General features: G+C 43.5%; 1 protein-coding gene across 2 annotated transcripts in view; it reads right to left on the bottom strand.

Moving 5' to 3' along the window:
- The window catches only part of UST (uronyl 2-sulfotransferase), a 317706-nt gene that overhangs the window by 75015 nt on the left and 222274 nt on the right, over positions 1–20417 (bottom strand). For both annotated transcript variants that reach the window (XM_027551796.1, XM_027551795.1), the window contains exon 5: positions 17792–17945. In XM_027551796.1, coding sequence (XP_027407597.1) covers positions 17792–17945 — 154 coding nt within the window. The remainder of the gene's footprint in view (positions 1–17791; positions 17946–20417) is intronic.

Below are 20417 nucleotides of genomic sequence, written 5' to 3'. Positions count from 1 at the left end.
ATTGCATCGTTCATGATTGTTGTTATTATGTTGTTTAGTCGCTAAGTGGTTTCCAACTTTTTTGCAACCCCACGGACTGTAGCCTGCCAGACTCCTCTGTCCATGGGATTTCCCGAGCAAGAATATTGGAGTTGGTTGCCTTTTTTTTCTCCAGGGGATCTTCCTGACCCAGGGATCAAACTCTCATCTCCTGCATCGGCAGGAGGATTCTTTATCACTGAGCCACCTGGGAAGCCCATTCGTGACATTCTATTTCCTAAATTAACTTTCTCTGATACATATCCAATATGGCTTAGCCTTTACAGCATCGTAATGATGGCAACTCCATGTGGTGCTTCCAACCTTAATGCTCCAGTCCTAACTACTTAAATGAGTGGATGAGATGAGATAGCCTTCTTTTCTGCCTTGAAAAGTGCAATGATTAATTAAAGTCTGTTTTTCCCCCCTCTCTTTTCTCAACTCCCTGGAACCCATGTTAAAGGGCACTGAGGACAAATCCTGTTCTTACATTTAGCTTCCTCCTTGCTAACTGTTTTCTTTTTGCTTTGTTTGTAGCCTCTTCTTCTAATTTACCAGTGATGGTTTGTTCCTAAGTCAAGTACCCTGGAAGATATTTAATCGCTTCTTTGCATAATCTTGGCATTTGCAAAATGAGACTAATAAGGCCATCTTAGAAAACGGCACAGTTTTGGAAGACTAAAGACTTAATGAGAAGCTTTGAATTTCTCAAAAGCCTTTTGAAAACTTGGTGTTAATTCAGCCCTTGATGTAAAACCATTCGTTTTGACTGGATTGTAAAATTCTCCATGCGAAATGTGGTTTTGTAAATAAATACAGATTTTGCTCTGGCAGAAGCCTGACTTCCACGAATTACATTTAGAGAGAATTGTTTGAGGTATCTTAGCTGAAATACTAAAACTGACACCAGATGAAAAGTGGAAACCAAAGCAGTCTTCAGGCGCAGGGTATGAAACAAATAATGCCTTTCTCCAGTTTAGAAGAGCTTTCTCACGAGGAAGAAACATTTCTGAAAATTAAATTTTGCTGGATTATTGATGATATTTTTATTTACTTATCAATAAGCAAGTGCTATACACCTCAAGTTTAAAAGTACTATTTGTCAAAGCAGCTAAACCTAGCAGAAGTGTTTCTTTTTGCAGTTGATAGTAAAATATTAGTCTAATTAAACTGGTGTAACTTAATTTCATCAGCTATAATAGAGAGGTGAACTCCAAGATCTGCTGTGCCCTGGGAATTGCCCTTAGATCCGCAGAGACAATGACTCAGTTGACAACAACTAAGTATCCATTTTATCTAGGAAAAAAAACATGGTAATCATCAGTCGTGGCCTGGAGGCAACTGAGGGATTGAACATAAAATACAGATGTGCACATTTATATGAAGGGAAAAACTTGAGAAGAAATGGGTTGCCATTTTCTACTGCAGGGGATTTTCCCTACCCAGGGATCGAACCCACGTCTCTTGCGTCTCTTACACTGACAGGCAGATTCGTTACCACCAGTGCCACCTGGGAAACGAATACACGGACATGATCATGTATTTATCAAACTGTGAGTCAGTCAGATACTCGTTCAGTCATTTATTCAACAAATAATCTTTGCGCACTTACTACTTGCCAGACCCTGTTCTTTTTAATCAAAGAAAAACTTTCTTTTTAGGTGCTGAAGAAATGTTGGTGAGAAGACAGCTAAGTTCCTGCCCATACGCAGTACATTTGATTAAATCCTTCCTACATGATGCACTCCGGGTAAGCAAAAAGTGGAATGTATACAAGGCAGGGAAGATGATATGTGCCCATGAGGAGCTGGGATATCTGACAGTCAGGCTTGGAAAGGACAGAGGAAACAAGAAGCATGACAAAAGCCTTGTCACTCAGGTTGTCACATCTGGGGTTTGCACACAAAGATAAAAGGCACATCCTCATGTATGACATTAGAGCTTCTCTGGTGGCTCAGATGGTAAAGAATATGCCTGCAGTGCAGGAGATCCGGGTTTGATTCCTGGGTTAGGAAGATCCCCTGGAGAAGGGAATGGTAACCCACTGCAGTATTCTTGCCTGGAGAATTCCATGGACACAGGAGCTTGAGGGCTACAGTCCATGGGGTCGTGAGGAGTCGGACCCGACTCAGCAACTAATAACTTTCACTTTCAGTGTATGATATTCGTGATATGAATTTAATGAGGCGGACAGCTGGAAATGACAAAGTCAAAGTCTCACGTGCATACTTAAGTCAAAACAATTCAAGTGAGGGGTTTACTTGCTAACTTCAACTTAATTTCCCAAACTGAAAGAGACACAACAATTAATCAGCAAACCTGCTGATCACACAAGGATAAGAGTGAGCACGGCAGGAGATACAGTATCACTCAAGTTCCCCACAGTGCTTCTCAAGTTCAAAACTTCAACAAGAAGCATCACCCACCCGTGTCCACAGTCAAGGCTCCTCTCAAGGATCCTGGCTTACTTGTTTCCACATTTATATTTAAATGGATGAACTGGAAACTGCTCACAGTACAGGATCCCAGGCAAAGATGTCTCACCTACCAACTGCCAGGTGTGGTCAGGGGCCTTTTAAAAGCCTTTCTGGTCCTCTAGTAGCATTCCCACAGGAAGTCAAAAAAGACTACTGACATGTGGCCTTGTTGACAGAGATGGGCCAGACTCAGCCAAAGCTGATCTTAACCTGGCAACATTCAGTTTCACATTTATTCATATATTAACGCAAAGTAAAATGTGAACCTCGTACGACCTTCAGCCGCTACTTGTTTTTCATCGTTCTTTTGTATTGCAAACTTGTGAAGGATGAACTCTTTCTGCATTTATTATAACTTATTAAATGTGGTCACGGCGAAGCTGACTGCCAGGAAAACCACGCCCGTTGGGAAAGAAACAAGATCATATCCAGCCCAGAGACCTCCAGAAAGGACTCCAACACTAAATTTACCATGAGTATGAGGCTTTCTTTCACAAATCTGGGTGAAACAGGCTGTTGAGAAGGCAGTCACTCAGGGGTTGGTAAGTTAATAGTGGGATCTAAGTTATATGCAGGCGATGGTGGAGGGTTAAGGAAATATTCTCTCTTTTTTCCTTGATTTTTTTTTGTCATTAGACATTGAGATTTCTGCTGCTTATATTCTGCCTGAAATGAAATCCCCAAAAGTCTGGATCTTAAAAATTATGGCCTAGTAGAAAAAACACAAAAATAAATAAAAGTAGACAATTAATGATTTAATTTTACTTCAATTATTTGGTACCCATAAGAAACTGATTCTTATCACAATTATCTGATCTGAGAGATACTAACAAAAACAACTGGATAAGATTTATAAAAATTGAGAAAAAGAAAGTAAATATGATTATTGTTAGCTGGGGATATAATGTTAGCTGGTAAACAGGAAAGAATTTCCTGAAAATCTATCTACCAACAGTAAGAGAACTGAGCAAGTTAGTGGAGTTCAAAATAATACATAGACTTTAATAGCAGTAATGATAATATGCAACAGTAGCAACAACAACAACAAAGATAAAATACCAAGAAATAAACTAAAGAACTGTGCAAGATCTAAATGAAGAGAACTTTAAAGCACTCTCAAGGGATATAACACTCCCTCTCAAGGGATATAACAGATGTTTGAACAAACGGAAAAGGCAAAATACATTCTCACATAATAAGACTCAACATAAAGATGTGAATTCTCCCTTTGTTAGTTTAAAACTTAATGTAAACCCGATAAATGATGATAAGGTTTTCTGAGGATATATGTGGGGAGAAGGGAGCTGAACGAGCTGATTTTAGAGTTTCTATAGACAAATCCACAAAGACAAAAGAGCTAGGACATTTGGGGAAAAGGTTAATGAGAAGCGATTAGATGTTATCAAATAATAAAATATTTATCATATAATAGCTATTGTAGATAACATTAATTATATTAGTCATATTATTGTGTATTATATAATAAGATGTATAGTTTACACACTATAAACATGCTAGTTTACACACAAGCACATATACACACGTACAGTATGAAATTGTGTGTTACTATACTTAAAGACAGAGACCAACGGAACAAAATAAAAAGCAAAATATTGATCTCTCCTAAAATAAAAATTTATTATATATTGTAAACATGTCACTTTAAGCTAGTGTGAAAAGACGAACTATTAAATAAATGTTGTTGAGATCATCTGTTAACCATCTGGGGAAAAAGAGATTTTGAACTGATATGTTACATTTGATAGCAGGATAAATTTGAGATGGGCCAAAAATTTTAAATTAAACAATAAGAATTACAACCGAAACCCTGGAAGACATCATGGAGAATTCTTTTAACAGCTTCAAAGAGAAGATCTTTCTAAGTTTAACACACAACTTAGAAGCAGCATTTCACATCATGTTATTTAATTCCTGGCTCAAGAAGCTTGGTGAGTCCTGCCTTCTGTGATGACTTCTCAAGTCCTTTCTGCAGCTTTCAAAACTTTGAATAATTTAACCCTATCCTTCCAGTCTTATTGGTTTCCTAAATGAAACAGATGGTAATAGAACCATGCTTCTCACATCCTGTTTCCAAAACTGGCTTATTCTCACTTCCATTTTCCCTGTGTTATTCATTGGTTAACCTATCCTTTGTCTCTTGGTTTGTGATGCTTTTTTTCATTGACGTTTTTTTATTGAGATAATTATAGATTTACAAGTAGTCATGATGCTTTTCGACTAAATAATTATGATAATACAACAATATCAATGGCTAACATTATGCCTAGGGAGAAGAAAGACACAAAAGAGTTTTAGGGGAAGCTTGACGTCAGATGGGCACAGTAGACACTGTGACTGTGGGTTGGCAGGTGACTTGGAGCCAGGCTGCCCAGCTATGAGGCCATTGTAGACATTTGGGTAGAACATGAGGAGGACTTCGTTAATGATGGGGAATGATCTGAGCGAAGTCAAGAAGGAAGAACTGACAGTCTTAGCAGACTGAGACTCTGCTTAGTAAACTTAGCCTCTGCTGAGACTTAGACTCTGTCCTCCACTGTCTCCTGGAATTTGATGGGATCCCTGTCTGAATTCTAACAACCTTCACCCAAACCCTTGTCTCAGGATCTGCTTTCAGGAGGATTCCAGGTTAAGTTGGTGGCTAACTGCATATGGGTTGAGGGGTTTGGGGAGAGAAAGCAGGCAGGGATGACTCCTGAGTTTCTTGAACCCAGAGGGGTATCACTCACTAATAAGAGAATATAAGAGGAGATGGGTTTCTTTGTATGTGGTAGAGGCGGAAAGTAGGAGTAGATGTTCATCTTGCCATGGCTATTCCTATCACAGGGCCCGATACCTTGTAGGTGTTCAATATATATTTAAGTTGCACATGCAAGTGGAGAGAAGAGAGAACACTGTTGCTCTGTCCACATTTGGATCTGTTAGTAAGTGTATACTGAAAGTTGGGCTGGATGTCTGCCAGGTTGCTGTGAAGGTGCTGAGATTAAAAAGAGGAGATCATGTCATACCATCTATGAGAATTACATTTTAATTAAACATATCAGATATATACAAATGTGAAACAATTTGAAGGCTTTAGAAGCAATATATATTAGCAAGTAAAATGCAGTATTTATATTAGCAAGTAAAAAATAAATATAATTCACACCGAGTAATAATTTCCTGGAGAAATAAAGATTAGCAGTAATTAGGGTTGACTGAGGCTAATCTTATGTTTTGTTTTGGCATTTTTTTTGGCCACGCCAGGTGGCTTGAGGGATCTCAGTTCCCCAACCAGGGTCTGAACCTGTGTCACGGTAGTGAAAGTCCAGACATCCTAACCACGAGGCCACCAGGGAACTCCCTATTGCTTCTGTTTAGATCACTTTTCTTAATCTCACAGTAGTGGGTCATATATGGAATGCTATAATCATAGTGAGATTTCATTGTCAACAAAGTTTCCACCACCTCTTATTGAACTTGATAATTTCTTTTATACATCTGCTGGTTTTCTTAACAAGTCTCATCCAAGAGGTTAGTTTACTTTAAAAACTAGCAGTGAGTGTTTAAAACTCTGCAGAGTGGTGAAGGGGCAGCGGTATCATTAAAAAGTCATAGTGGTATAACCTTCCTCTTCAGTGCAAAAAAAAAAAATGAGTATAGAAACATCTAGCTGAATGTTGATACAATTCCATTGTATTTTTTCCTTGTAATTTGAAACACGGAGTTGGAGCCACTTTTTAAAAAGCTCTGTCTTGAAATCAAGCAGGATTTGGTTTAAATTCTTTCATTTATTCAGGAATATCTGCATGGATTTAGGGTCAGAGAAAAAGTGGTTTGTGCCTAGAGGTCGCATGACATTACAGCCAGTGGATCCCCCACCTGGCTCATTCATTCCTAGATAATGGAAATGTCACGTGGGATAAAATCAAACTCCCTATTCTACTCCTGACAAACCACACATACTGATGTCATTTCTACCCTGCCTGAGACACTGATTAGTCAATCATAAAAGGGAACTAAAGTGGATTGTTAGGTGTGCTCTGCAAAACTTATTAAGCCAAGACTATCGCAATTTCCAGGCTTGACTATTTATTCTATAACTTTTTCAGGCTTCTCAATGTTTTAATATTATGAGGTGAGTTTAACCTCTGAGTTGCATTTCAGGACATCAGGCATCTATAGAACCATTTCTACTGAAGATGGCCCAGAAGCTCCAAGGCACTTAGCATGCTTTTGTCTCCCCTTCCCTCAGCACCCACTGAGTTGTTTCTTTTTAAGTCTATGCTGGTCCTGACATCTACACCGTGTCCCTCGCTTCGGGAGGAGTCTTCCGACATGGTGCCATATAGTCTGCCATTCCCTCTGCTTAGCTTCTGCCCTCCTTGCAGTCACAAGTATTTCTCCTTGTCCTTCAATTTCCAGCCATTAGAGGGCAAGGCTGCTGCAGCTAACAGATTTTAAGACTTCTTTTGAGAGACCCTGAGTGAAGCAAGCGTTTCTCCAATTACACACTAATTCAATTTACATTTTTTAGAAAAACTGCCAGCTATTTCATGTTAATATTGACATTTTCATAAGTACTTGCAATTAGAATTCAAGCTGAGATTCCAATAAATCTCTTAGATGTTTTACACTTACTTTTCCTGTCTGTCTTCAGATTTTGCAAAATATTTTTAAGAACACATTTAGAGGTCATTCTGCCTTTGGGGAATTTATGCTGTGTATGTAAAACAGTTTGGTAGGAAAAAATATTACAATTTGGCAAAGCAAATTGAGGACAACTACAAAGGTGTGCCAGGTTCTGAAAAACAAGTATTAGGGTATGAAATTCAAAATTCCAACACTGATAAACTGTCATTAGTTCTTCACTTTATATAAACCTTCACCCCATAACTTCTTTGAGTAGCAAGCTCCCTGGCTGCATTTTAAAGAACAGTATTTTAAAGAACATTTCCTGACTGCATTTAAAGTGTAGCCCTATTCACCCACATCTTTAAATTTAACATGTATATTTATGTTAAAATATGCAAACTGGCCTGCATATGAAGAGTGACACATATCTCTTTAGAAAAATGGTAATGGATTCCAAATGACTCCACTGACCAAACAAATAGATGTTCTCATGTTAAAATACTTTGTTCATCAAAGAACTTATTCTCTGTTTTCTTGTCTAAAGCATGCTTCCTGAAGTGAGATCTTAAATGTATAGTATAATATATTCTTTGGTTTCTATATAATAAATGTTAATTAGTTCAATTTAAAAGAAAGCCTGACTTAAGACCCATACAGAGTATACATAAATACAACATATCTAACACTATGCCATCAAACTCCTTTAGAGTCATATATTTGCACATACCAATTAAAAGTCCAACAAATAAAAAAATTCCCGAGGGGAAGGTAAATAGAGCTTTTTCTAAATGCAACGGATACAGAAAGTAAGCTTCTAAAAAATATTCAGGAGGTGCATCTGCCAGTAAAACTAACTTCTGCTAATACAGCCAAGAATGGATGTGCACTTATTTCTCAGTAATTATTTTTCAGCCTTAGCTACATGTTACATCACTTCCGGGGCTTTTGAAAAATCCCAGAGCCCAGCCTGCACCCTTGACCGATTAAACCAGAATCTTTGGGTGTGGGACCCAGGCAACAGGAGTTTTAAAAGTCTCCCAGATGATTCCAGTGAGCCGTCAGGCTGAAAGCCACCACCTTCATAAATCTAAGCCACTCGTCCCAGCAGGGGTGCAGGCCTGAGCCCCCAGTGAGGGGGCAGCTGCAGCTGGTGGCTGACTCAGTGAGGGGCGGGGGTCTGGAGCAGATGAGCTCAGCTGACAGGTGGCCAGCGGGATGCACCTGGCTGTGCTCTGGTAGCTCGGGTCTGGTGCTCCTGATGGGAGCTTCCATTGAGCAAGCAGGTCAGGCAAACTTGATTTGGCAGCCTCCTCGGGGACATCTGGTGAATCACTTCTCAGTCCCAAAGCTAAACCCTAAACTCGAAACCCGCTGCTCCAGCCAAGTTGGGCGGCTGACCACAGCACAAGCCTCAGGCTCTCGGGCTTTGGCACAAACGCTCTGCTCCTGCAGTCCTCCTGACCCTTACCCCTGCCTGAATCTGAATCTGTCCCCAGATCTGAGCTCCCACCTTGTCTAGGAAGCTTCCCCCAGTGAGCCCAGCTCACTGATTTCTTTCCCCTCCTGAATTCTCAGGCTGAATTGTCTGTAGCATTCTTCTGCTAATTAATCATGCCCTAGCCTATGACAGTTCGTCAAGTTTGGGTTTTCTGTTGCCAACCAGGCAGTCAGTAAATGGAAGGACAGTGAGGTGCTCCCCACCGTAAATGCTCCCCTATCACCATCCCTGCCCCTACCCTAGAGCTGCTCCTTATGCATGGTTCTCGCTCTGTAAATACTTGCTCCTTGACTGTTTATCTCCCACTTGATCACTGCAGCAACCTCAGATTAACTGGAGCCCTTCTGTACACTGTATATTGAAGTTAACGTCATTTTTTTTCCGAAATGTAAATCTTAGGATCCCATGCTTCCCGACCCTCACCCCCCCCCAGGCCTGCTTTAAATCCTTTAGAGTCTCCCCAGTCCTCTTGAACAGGCCCTGGGAAGTTCTGTGGGGTCCAACCTCTGCCTGCCCACACTGCAGGATTCAGCTCTTTCCTTTCTCCCTCAGTTCACCCTGCTCTGGCCTCCCTGGTTCTTCCCCTGTCTGTGCTCACTTTGTTCCCTTCTGCCGCAGGACCTTTGCACGTGCTGTTCCCCATGTCCAGATGTTCCTCCTTCTTCTCTTTCCCTTCACATCTTAGTTCAACCATCACTCCTCTGACCTCTAGACTTGCCAGCTATGCCCAGACAGTGGCACACTTCTCTGTGTTGTCAAATGTGAGCCAGTTACACTTCACATGAATTTGTGTGGTTTGGGAGTTAATACCTGCCTCCCTTGTAGGACTTTGAGCTCTATGAGGACAGACATGGGGTCTGTTTTTGCTCAGCATTTTATTTCCAGTTCTGATTATTATTCTTGTCACACAGAAAGCACTAAATCATTAATGAATGAATGATGAATGAGTGGATGGATGGATGGATGAGTCACTAGGAGAAGTAAAAATAAAATGTATGATTGGCCCCTTGGTTCCGCAGACCAGAGACAGGGAAGCCCTAGCTTGGTGTCATTGCATGGCAGCATGCCACAGTGGAGAGCAGATGTCCCACCAGTGGCCGGGACAAGCCAAGTTTCAAAATGCCTGTCATGCTCACAACCCCTCCACAGTTTCCTCAGTCCCCACAGTCACAGTGACACTGTGGTGGGCAGAATAATAGACCCCAAAGATGTCCACACCTTAATCCCTGGGACCTGTGAATATGGCACCTTATACAGCAAAAAATGATTCTGCAGATGTGATTAAGGTTACAGTCCTTGAGATGTGGAGAAGATTCTAGACTGTCTGGATGAGCCCAATGGATTCACAAAAGTCCTTAAAAGTGGAGAACCCTTCTCAGCTGGGTTAGAGAAATGAGATAGGAAAAGAAGGGGGAGAAATGTGAACCAACATTTCTGATCTTCCAGTTCTGTAGGTCAGAAGTCTGGACACAGGTCCCACTGGGCTAACCTCATGGTGTTGGAAAAGCTGATTCCTTTTCAGAGGCTTGAGAGGAAGACTCATTTCCTTGTTCATTTGGGTGGCTGAGAGAATCCATGTCCTGTGGGTACAGACTGAGATCCCATTGTCTTGCTGCTGGTCAGATCTGTGCTATTCTCATTCTCTAAAGGCATCTTTGGTCTTTAAACTGTGGTCCTCTTCCAAGAAACAGGTGGTGGGTTGAGTCTCAGGGATGCTCCAGGTATTGCTAAACCACAGAGCTCGTCTTTGGTTCTCTAAACACTTGCGATCCCTGCTTTCAACACACCTCTGGAGATGTCAGAGACATCTCTCTCTGGGGTAGCACCTTCGTCCTCTGTGTGGCTCAGTGTGGCAGAGCCTGTGGCCCTGCACACCTCTCCTCCCCACCCTCCAGGGTGAGAACGAACCGCTTTGGGGACTTTACAAGCACTTGCCTACACCAGCTTAGATTTCCAAGTAAATAAACGTGGGACAAATGGGTGCCAGCAGGCTGGGATCAAAACACATCTCCAGCTGTTGGGAACACAGAGAAGCAGTTTCCTTAGAAACAGATTCCCAGGAGAAGGGGTCTAGTGGGGCCATCTGAGAGGCTCAGCAGAAGAGGACCTGATGGTTCAGGACAAGGCCCAGGGTACCCTGAGCCACAGGAGAGCAGCAGTAGCCGCTGGCTCCCCAGAGGAGATAAACACCCCCATTCGCCCTGATTTATAGGAAATGAGTGGTCTCCAGGAGCCACTGACAGAGCCAGGGGTGTGAAAGCATTAATTCCAAAATACGTTTTGGAAAGTTTTAGCTCTCAGGACACTTCTGTGTAGAATGTTCAGTTTATTTTCTTGAGAAGCCTGTGAAACAGACAAGGTAATATGTTGCCATTGTACAGATGAGAAGAGTAATGTTCGCGGAGGCTAAATCCATTGGCTTGTCACCCAGCTGGGGCAGCAGAGAACAGAAGCTAAGTACACCATGTCCTGGGCCGCTTACTCAGCCTGTAGTCATTGGCCAAATCTAAACTAGATGGAGACAAAGAGCATGACTTTCTTACCTTCGAAGCTTTGGAAAATACAGATATTTACTGAAATACGTAAAAAGCAGATGATCCAAATCCCTTATTCGTTTTCTTCCTTTAAGAAGAATGATGCTTGAGAGATGAAGGGACAGCCTGAGGTTTCATTCCCAGGACAGCCTCAGCCAGTCAGGACTGAGTGGAAATTTCCAGAATCAAGTATTTCATAGATACACTTCCAAAGCTAAGGGTGCTCAGAGTCCAAAGCTTTCAAGCGGATTAAAACGCATAGCTTTCTGAAAACCTTTGCTGATGCTGGCCTGTGATCAGGCTTCTCCAGAACCCAACATGATTCACTGAATTCTTTATGAATTAAGAAGCTGTAAATTACACATCTTTTCTTTTAAACATGCATTACTTTCCACGCTTTACAGCCAAGACGAATAAACAGCATCACAGAGGCAGTTCTCTCCCTGGGAAAATGACTTTCCCTCTCTTTCTGCTCTACAAATGGCGGATCACCTAGGGAAGGGTCATCTGGTGAAGTTGCAGGAAATCTGGGTAAAGAGTTCAATTGGACATTTTTGTTGTTGTTGTCTGAAAATGCCAAGTGGTATCTCTGCAGAAGTGTTCACCATGAACCTTTCTTAGGCCAGGTTTTAGGGAAACAACAAGCCAAAAAAAAAAAATCACACACGTATAACTGACAGAGTGGAAATGGCAGCTGTTTTCAGGGAAATCTGGGGACTGGAGAAGGGAGTGGCTTCTAGGGAACAAGACGCTCTCCCTCGCTTGTAAATCACAACAGTTGCTCTTCATTAGCAGACATTCATTCTCTTTAACTGCATTCTGGGTGCCAGGTATTTCCTTGCCCTGGAAATAAAGCAGCCTGGACTCCCGCCGGACAAAAGTCTTAAGCCCTGGCGCGTGTCCACGTGTGCCTGGACTCAGATCCACCCGCCCCACCTCCCGAGCCTAAAACCAAGAAAGGATGCAGCCACCTCTGCAGTGCTGAGCCGAGTGCCTGGCTCTGGACAGAGGGAAACGAGCCCCAGAGAACTGCCTTTTCATAGCATGGCTGCTATATGCTGAATTTGTACCCATTCTAGCAATAATTTATTGTAAAATCATTTTCTGATAAATAAGTGAAGATTTTTTGGAGAGAAGTAGAAGCTTTTAGAAAAATCTGTTTTCAGAAAATATGGAAAATAGCTCTAAGATGCTTGAGTATTTGAAAAAAAATTGTTATAACAGTTATGTCTTTGTAAAGATGCATCAGATGAAATGATTTTGCTCAAAAACCATGGAACTTGGCCCACTCCTCTTCTCTTTTTACCATCCAGGAAGTAAAACATAAGGTCCAAGTGAGCCAACCAGACAGGTATGGAGTCAGGAGGCCTGGCTTCTACACTAGGCTGGACCCCTAACCCATCACTAGACCTAGGCCCCGTCCCTGCATCCAAGGGAAGAGAGGCTCCTCATAACTGACCTTCAGGAACCCTATGGTCCCTGTGCTTATTTCCAGTTTCTTCCCAACCACCTGGCATCACAGATGATAATATTTCAGCCCCCAAACCCCGCCCTCTCCCAGCTGAATGCTAAGCAGCTCTGCAAGGCCCACAGCCAGGAGCAGAACTGCCTTATTTTTGGCAACTGGATAAAGCAAAGGGCTTTGGAGCACTGGGGTCTGGAATCAAGTGGGGACACCAGTGGACCTGTCTCGGGCCAGCGCCCATGACTCTGTGTGTGAGCAGCGACACGCTGCTTGGGGTGGTTGCCCTGCCTGCCCACTTCGGCTCGCCTGACTCCCTTCTTGGGCCCTCACCCCCAGGCAGGGCCTCACTGAGGGGACCCGGTCTCCTCACAGCTGCCCTGCACCCCAGCGAGACACAAACAACACCCTCCTTTGAGTGAAACAACTGACCACCCAGGCTTGCCAAAATGAGGACAGGCTCTGAAAGGGGGCAGTTTTATTCCAAGGGTCTAATGGGATCGAGGAGAGGGAATAAAAAGTTTCAGCTATTAAAAAAAAAAAGGCAATACACTGGCTTCTTCCAAATAAACAAACCATCCTTTGAACAAGAGAACAGTCTCCTAATGGGGTCAGACTGGAGCTGGATCTGAAGGAGTCACATGTCTTTGGGGCCCTCCTTGCTCTTTGCTCCCCAGTTCTCCCTCTGCTGTTCTCGGGGAGTCCAGGGCTCTCCTGCTGGGGCCCGGCCAAGGAATGAGCCAGGCTCATCTGACATGGGCCCTTCTCAGGATACGGTGATTTACGTGTGGAATGGGGGCCCCTGCGAATCTCTGAGGGTAGAATCCCAGGCAGGGAATTTCCCAGGAATCTCTCATATCATAAAGGCTCTCCAAAAATGCAAGACTTGTCTCCATTACCAGCTTTCAACATTTTACGGGCTTTAAAAAAAAAAGCTGAAGTTCCAATACTTTGGCCACCTGATATAAAGAGCTGACTCATTGGAAAAGATCCTGATGCTGGGAAACATTGAAGGCAGGGGGAGAAGGGGGCAACAGGGGATGACATGGTTGGATGGCATCATTGAGTCAATGGACATAAGTTTGAGCAAACTTCAGGAGATAATGACAGACAGGGAAGCCTGGTGTGCTGCAGTCCATGGGGTCACAAAGAGTCAGACACAACTTAGCAACTGAACAACAACAACTAATTCAGCCACTCTTCTGAATTCCAGGGACAGAAATGGAACTCTGATCTTATCTTGTTCTCAAAGACCTTGCTGGATGTTGGGATGAAAGGACAAATGTGAAGACATTATACCACCCAGAGAAATGACATAGCCAGCCAGCAGTTGGTGGGAGCACTGAAGAATATTGGAACATCCATGTACAGTTGGGTAGGTTGTTCACTGCACAACTTTAAGGTCTCTTTCTCTCTCTCTCTCTCTCTCTCTCCCCCACAGACCCTATTTTCAATCAAATCCCCTGGAAACTTTGAGTGTGGGGAGGCTTGTGAGACTTCAGAACAAGAACCAAGGTTTCAGACAGATATAAGTCTAGAGCAGGAGGGAGGAGTCTGGACTCCCAGAAAAAAGGGAGAGAATTGCTGAGGGTGTCTGTGGGCTTGTGAGATGATGTATCACCTGCTGGGAGGGAGGCTCAGCTTTCTAGAGGATATTCAGGAGGAAGAATCACTGATTAAGATGTGTACAGTTTGTGACAGGGCTTAATCTCCAAAATATACAAACACCTCATACAACTACTCAACAACAGAAAAACAAACAACCAAATTGAAAAATGAGCAGAAGACCTAAATACACATTTCTCCACAGAAGAAATACAAAAGGCCAATAGGCACATGATAAGATGCACAACATTAATAATTATTGTGAGTGGTGGTTTAGACGCTAAGTTGAGTCCGACTCTTTGTGATCCCATGGACTACAGCCCACCAGGCTCCTCTGTCCATGGGATTTCCCAGGAAAGAACACTGGAGAGGGTTGCCATTTCCTTCTCCAAGAAATCTTCCCAACCCAGGGGTCAAAACAAGGTCTCCTGCATTGCAGGTGGATTCTTTACTGACTGACCCACTAAGGAATCGCTAATTATTAGAGAATTGCAAATCAAAACTACAGTGAGGTACTACGTCACATTAGTCAGAATGGCCATCATTAAAAAGTCTACAAATCACAAATGCTGGAGAGGGTGTTGGAGAAAAGGGAACCGTTCTAGTGTTGGTGGGAGCGTTGGTTGGTAAGTTAGTGCATCCACAGTGGGAAACACCATGGAGGTTCCTCAGAAAACTAAAAATAGTATTACCATACGATTCAGCAATCCCACTCCTGAGCACATATCCGGACAAAACTCTAATCCAAAAAGATCCATGCACCTCTACATTCATAGCAGCACTATTCACAACAGCCGAAACATGGATACAACCTGAATGTCCATCGACAGAGAAATAGATAAAGAAGATGTGGTACATCTAGACAGTAGAATACTGCTGCTGCTGCTGCTAAGTCGCTTCAGCCGTGTCCGACTCTGTGCGACCCCATAGATGGCAGCCCACCGTCCCTGGGATTCTTCAGGCAAGAACACTGGAGTGAGTTGCCATTTCCTTCTCCAATGCATCAAAGTCAAAAGTGAAAGTGAAGTCGCTCAGTTGTGGCCGACTCCTAGCGACCCCACGGACTGCAGCCCACCAGGCTCCTCCATCCATGGGATTTTCCAGGCAAGAGCACTGGAGTGGGCTGCCATTGCCTTCTCCGAATCAGCCATAAAAAGAATGAAATAATGCCATTTGCTGCAACATGGATAGAACTAGAAATTATCAAACTAAGTGAAGTCAGAAAGAGAAAGACAAATGCCATATGATAACCACTTATGTGTTATTTAAAATTTGACACAAATGAACCTATCTGTGAAAGAGAAACAGACTCAGACGTAGAGAACAAACTGGTAGTTGCCAAAAGGGAAGGAGGTGGGGGAGGATGGAATGGGAGGTTAGTGGATGCAAGCTATTATATAGAGAGAGGATAAACAAGGTCCTACTGTATAGCACAGAGAACTATATTCAGTATCCAATGATAAACCACAGGGGAAAAGAGTATCAAAAAAATGTATATACATGTGTGCGTAATGAATCACTTTGCTATACAGCAGAAATTAACACAACATTGTAAATCAACTATACTTCAAAAAAAAAAAAAAAACGGTGTGTCTAATTGGGGGCTATTCATTTTATTTCTCAATTCAAAGTTATCACAGCAACTCACAGGGCTTTATATGGTGCGTGGTCTCCGAGACTTACCTCTGTAAGTTCACCTCCCTGCCCTCACCCCTCACTCTATACCAGCCACCCCCTTTTCCCTGCTGGTTTCTGAACAACAGGCCCAAGTGTCCACTTCAGGCCTTCGCTCCAGTTCCCCTCTCTACTTGGGGCGGCGTTCTCCCAGCCAACTGCGTGATCAACTCTATCTCTCATTCTAATCATTGCTGATATGTCGGATCCAATGCCTTCCCTGATCTGCTTATTAACATCGCAGCCGGTCCCCTGCCCGCCACCACCCCCTGCCCACATGACGGATTCCTGGGACTGCCCGTTCACTTTCCCTGATCACTTTTCACCTTCTGGTAGACTATCAATTTACTTATCACCTACATTAATATTTGAAGAGTAGGATTCATAAAACTTGTTTCCAAATCTTTGGTTTTTTGGCATCCTCTGCTGTAACTTGGTTCTCACTAGTATTGGATTGAACTGAAACTTTGAACAGAAACTTTGCAAGATATTTTGATTACATGGAATATGCTCTATGTTTTCAAAAAACACAACAGGCTAATCGGGTCCAATACAAACAATAAAGACATTATTCCTCTAGTAAGTGGTTCTATACTCTGAATATGTACTTGTCATTATAAAAATATGTGCTTGTCATAAAAAAAATACAGAGCCATATTCATAACATATAAAGGAAAAGTTAAGAGTTTTTGCCATCATAATGGAAAGAGAAAAAAAGTAAAAGGCACTTTAAAAATATATCATCAGAATACTCCCCTGAAGCATTAGGCAGTTGAACAAATGCTGAATGGCCAGTAGAAAGCCTTTGTTTCTAGTCTTGGCCCATCTGTAACTAGCTGTGCAGCACTGGATAAGATACTTCTGTGCATCTCAATTTTCTCAACTCTAACTGTGGATTTTAAGACATGAAAATGATATTGTTGAAAAATGCTCCATCCTCCAAACGCATGCAGTTATGCTTTTTAAAATCACATGAGGAAAGAGAACTTGTGCTGGAACTGTAACACTACTCTTCTTTAGCTGACGGACGCTTCTGTGCACAGCAGTGGTGGGCATGGCCTCTGTGCTGCATGCCAGCAGTGGAGGCAGATTTGCACTGAGCCCTCCATACATTCTTCTCTCTCTTCTGGGCCTGAGAGCCCAGGATGGTCTGGCTGAACCCAACAGGCTCCTGCAGACACAGAGGCCAGGGTTTCAGCCTCTTTAACACCAGGCTCTAAGCCCTCAGCAAGCGTTTGTCAATCCAGGTCACAAACTAGTGGGAAATGCATCTTTTATTCTGGAGCTGACAGTAAGGTGCACTATTTTCCTCCATTACCAACTCCGAGCTGTGGAAGCAACTCTTGGGATCAAAATCAACATCCCTGTGACGTTGAGGGTCCCAAAATAAGGTCTGGAAAGGCCAACAAATTTCACTGAGATGCCTGATTCTTGTGTGCCGTGGTGGAAGGAACCTTGGACTCGGAGTAAGAGGGCCTGGAAACAGTCAGTCACGGCTGTGTTCACATTCTTTTGGAATGTTAGGGTCCTCATCTCAAAGTACCCCTCCCTCATGGGGTTGTCATGGGAATTGAATGGGATGAGGTGTGAGTAAGCACTCTGTGACCTTTTAAGAGAAATCCCCGAACACACCAAAACAAAAGTGCTGGTCAGGATTCCCTGGGAAAGACTGTTTTTTCTCCAGGACCTGAAATCAACACTAAAGAAAAACTGAGGAAAACAAGATTAGAAAGTCATTTGAGAAAATGTTTGTTTGGATCTGAATGATCTGGAAAGTTAATTTTTCACTGGTAAAAACTTGCTTTCTGAAGCGGTACCCTCATCCCATGGAGCCCAAGGACCAGATGGCCCTGGGCGGGGGCTGCTACATATCTGAGGCGACAGGACTCACCAGGTAGCGCTCCTCCTGCCTCATGCTGGGGGTGCGAATCATGTGATTCTGTTCTCCTCGCCAGTCTCCAAACCGACGGAAAAAATAGTTAGATAAAAACCGGTTGACAGGATCTCTGATGATGTTGATGTAGACAGGCTGGTCTCCTCCAAACCTAAGATGCACACAAACATGGAGCGGGTTACAAACCATCCTTTCTGGAGGAAAATCAGGCCCACGTACACACTGGTTCTCCTCTAGGTAAACACATCATCACCAGAGGACCCCGTCTGCTCAGTCGCTAAGTCGTGTCCAGCTCTTTGCAACCCCATGAACTGCAGCCCACCAGGGTCCTCTGTCCATGGGATTCTCCAGGCAAGAATACTGGAATGGGTTGCCATTTCCTCCTCCAGGGGATCTTCCTGACCCAGGGATTGAACCAGCATCTCCTGCACTGGCAGGCGGATTCTTTACCACTGTGCCACCAGGGAAGCCACTGCACAGGTACCAGTGAACAATCAAACCAGCAGGCAGTGTTTCCTGGTGGAGACACTTATTATCCTGCAGGATATTCCAAGAAGTTACTGAGAGGCTGTGAAGACTGTTCAGGAGTCAGCACTGTGCAAAATGCAGGAATTGTCACCGTGAAGGTATAGATACGGTCTCGTTTTCTCACAAGGCTAGAGGTCCCCAGGGAGGGGCCACACTGAACTGGGTTTTGTATCTATTACCAGCGTCTGGAACAGACCCACTGACCCTCATGGAATGTTTTGACTGCCTGGTAAATTCTGAATGCCTCACTGGAGGATATGGTACTTATTCTACATTCTAATTAGAACAGTCTCAGGTTAGGGGCTCTGTAGGAAGTGGAGAATAACAGCCAAGATGTATTAAATGCTCCCTGTTCACCTTGCTGTAAATATTTTGTAACCAACTCACTGAAGCCTCATAACACCTCATGTGTGCATGCTAAGTCACTTCGGTTGTGTCCAGTTCTTTGTGACCTTATGGACTGTAGCCCACCAGGCTCTTCTGTCCATGGGGTTCTCCAGGCAAGAATACCAGAGTGGGTTGCTGTGCCCTCCTCCAAGGGGGTCTTCCTGACCTGACCCAGGGATCGCATCTCTTATGTCTCCTGCATGGGCAGGTTGGTTTGTTTGTTTTTTTTTTTTTTTACCACTAGTGACATCTGGGAAGCCCCCACAAAACCTCAGTGGAGTAGAAATCGTAATTATCTTCATTTATACTGGGGAAACGGAGGCAGGGAGTGCTTAACTTGTGGCTGAGCCAGGATATGAACCCAGGCAGTCTGGCTCCAGAATCTGTGCTCTGAACCGTGGAAAGAAGATTCCAGAGCTGAGGCAAGTAATAATGTAAACAATAACGTGAACACAACAAAAATCAATATAATTGTCCTCAAATGATGGCGAGGGGTTTCAGATAAAAATAAAGCCAGTGTCTAGGTGTTGCATTTTAATTCCTTCCACAAAGGGATTAGACAAATGCACTGAAATCTGGTCTAAGAGCAAGGCCTTCCCCAGGCAAAAGGATCAGGTTGGCTAAATTTGTCTTAAAAATTCCTCCCCCTTCTCTTTGAACTGCCTGGAAGCAATGATCCTGAAGAGACTGGGAGAACACTCGGAGCTCTGGGGACCTCCTGAGGGGCCCACAGGCTTCTCTCACCCCATGACCTTCTGATGAGGACACCCAGACATTCTGTCAGGGGTCAGAAAGAGCTCAGAGAAAACAAACTGACGTGACCCTGCTCCCACCTTTCCAGCTGGCAGACTCTTCATCTTTCAAAACGCAGCCCAGAGTCACCGCCACATCCTTCCCCAGTGAACTCGTGTCGGTCCCTTCCTCCTCTGGCTCCAAGTGCTCTTTCCAGCACTGTGTGTCCGGGTCTGCCTCTCCCATCAGACTTGTGACTCCAGAAGCCAGGAACAACGTCCTTAGACACAGCGTGGTACACAGTAGGCACTCAACCAATGAAGACATGAAAACCAGGGTGGCTGTGTCTCAGTTCATAAATTTCAGCCGCTATTACAATGCTCTGGCAGTGCTAAGAACTCGTCTACCAATGGAAGAGATACAAGAGATGCTGGTTCAATCCCTGGATCGGGAAGATCCCCCAGAGGAGGGCATGACAACCCACTCCAGTATTCTCGCCTAGAGAATCCCATGGACAGAGGAGCCTGGTGGGTTACAGTCCATGGGGTTGCAGAGTCGGACACGACTAAAGAGACTTGACACACGCACGTGGGAAAGGAAAGTAGATATAATGAGTCACGGATCCTATTTGTTTTGTGTATTAATTTACAGAATGCTGTTCTCTTTCTGTGTGTGTGTGTTTGAATTTTTAAAGAAAATCTTCAGAGAGAAGAATCCAGAGGCACATGAAGGAATGACTCTGATGGTGTGATTTCAGGCACCAGGCATGTGAATGCCATTCCAGACACTGGAAAACAGTGTTCAGGAGCAGGGTTAGCCAGGCCAACACAACTCTTGTCAGATTCCAGACGTACACAAGGTGACATTCACACAGCTGCACGAACAACTAACTAGTTCCAGAAGTCAGCTGTGCACCCTGGATAAATCAGTCTCTTCTTAATTAAACTGGGCTTCATATCCATGATAAAGAGCAACC

The sequence above is a fragment of the Bos indicus x Bos taurus genome, chromosome 9, assembly GCF_003369695.1.
Source record: "Bos indicus x Bos taurus breed Angus x Brahman F1 hybrid chromosome 9, Bos_hybrid_MaternalHap_v2.0, whole genome shotgun sequence".
Lineage (NCBI taxonomy): Eukaryota > Metazoa > Chordata > Mammalia > Artiodactyla > Bovidae > Bos > Bos indicus x Bos taurus.
Note: the sequence above shows the minus strand (reverse complement) of the source record. Positions and strands in the feature narration are given on the sequence as shown.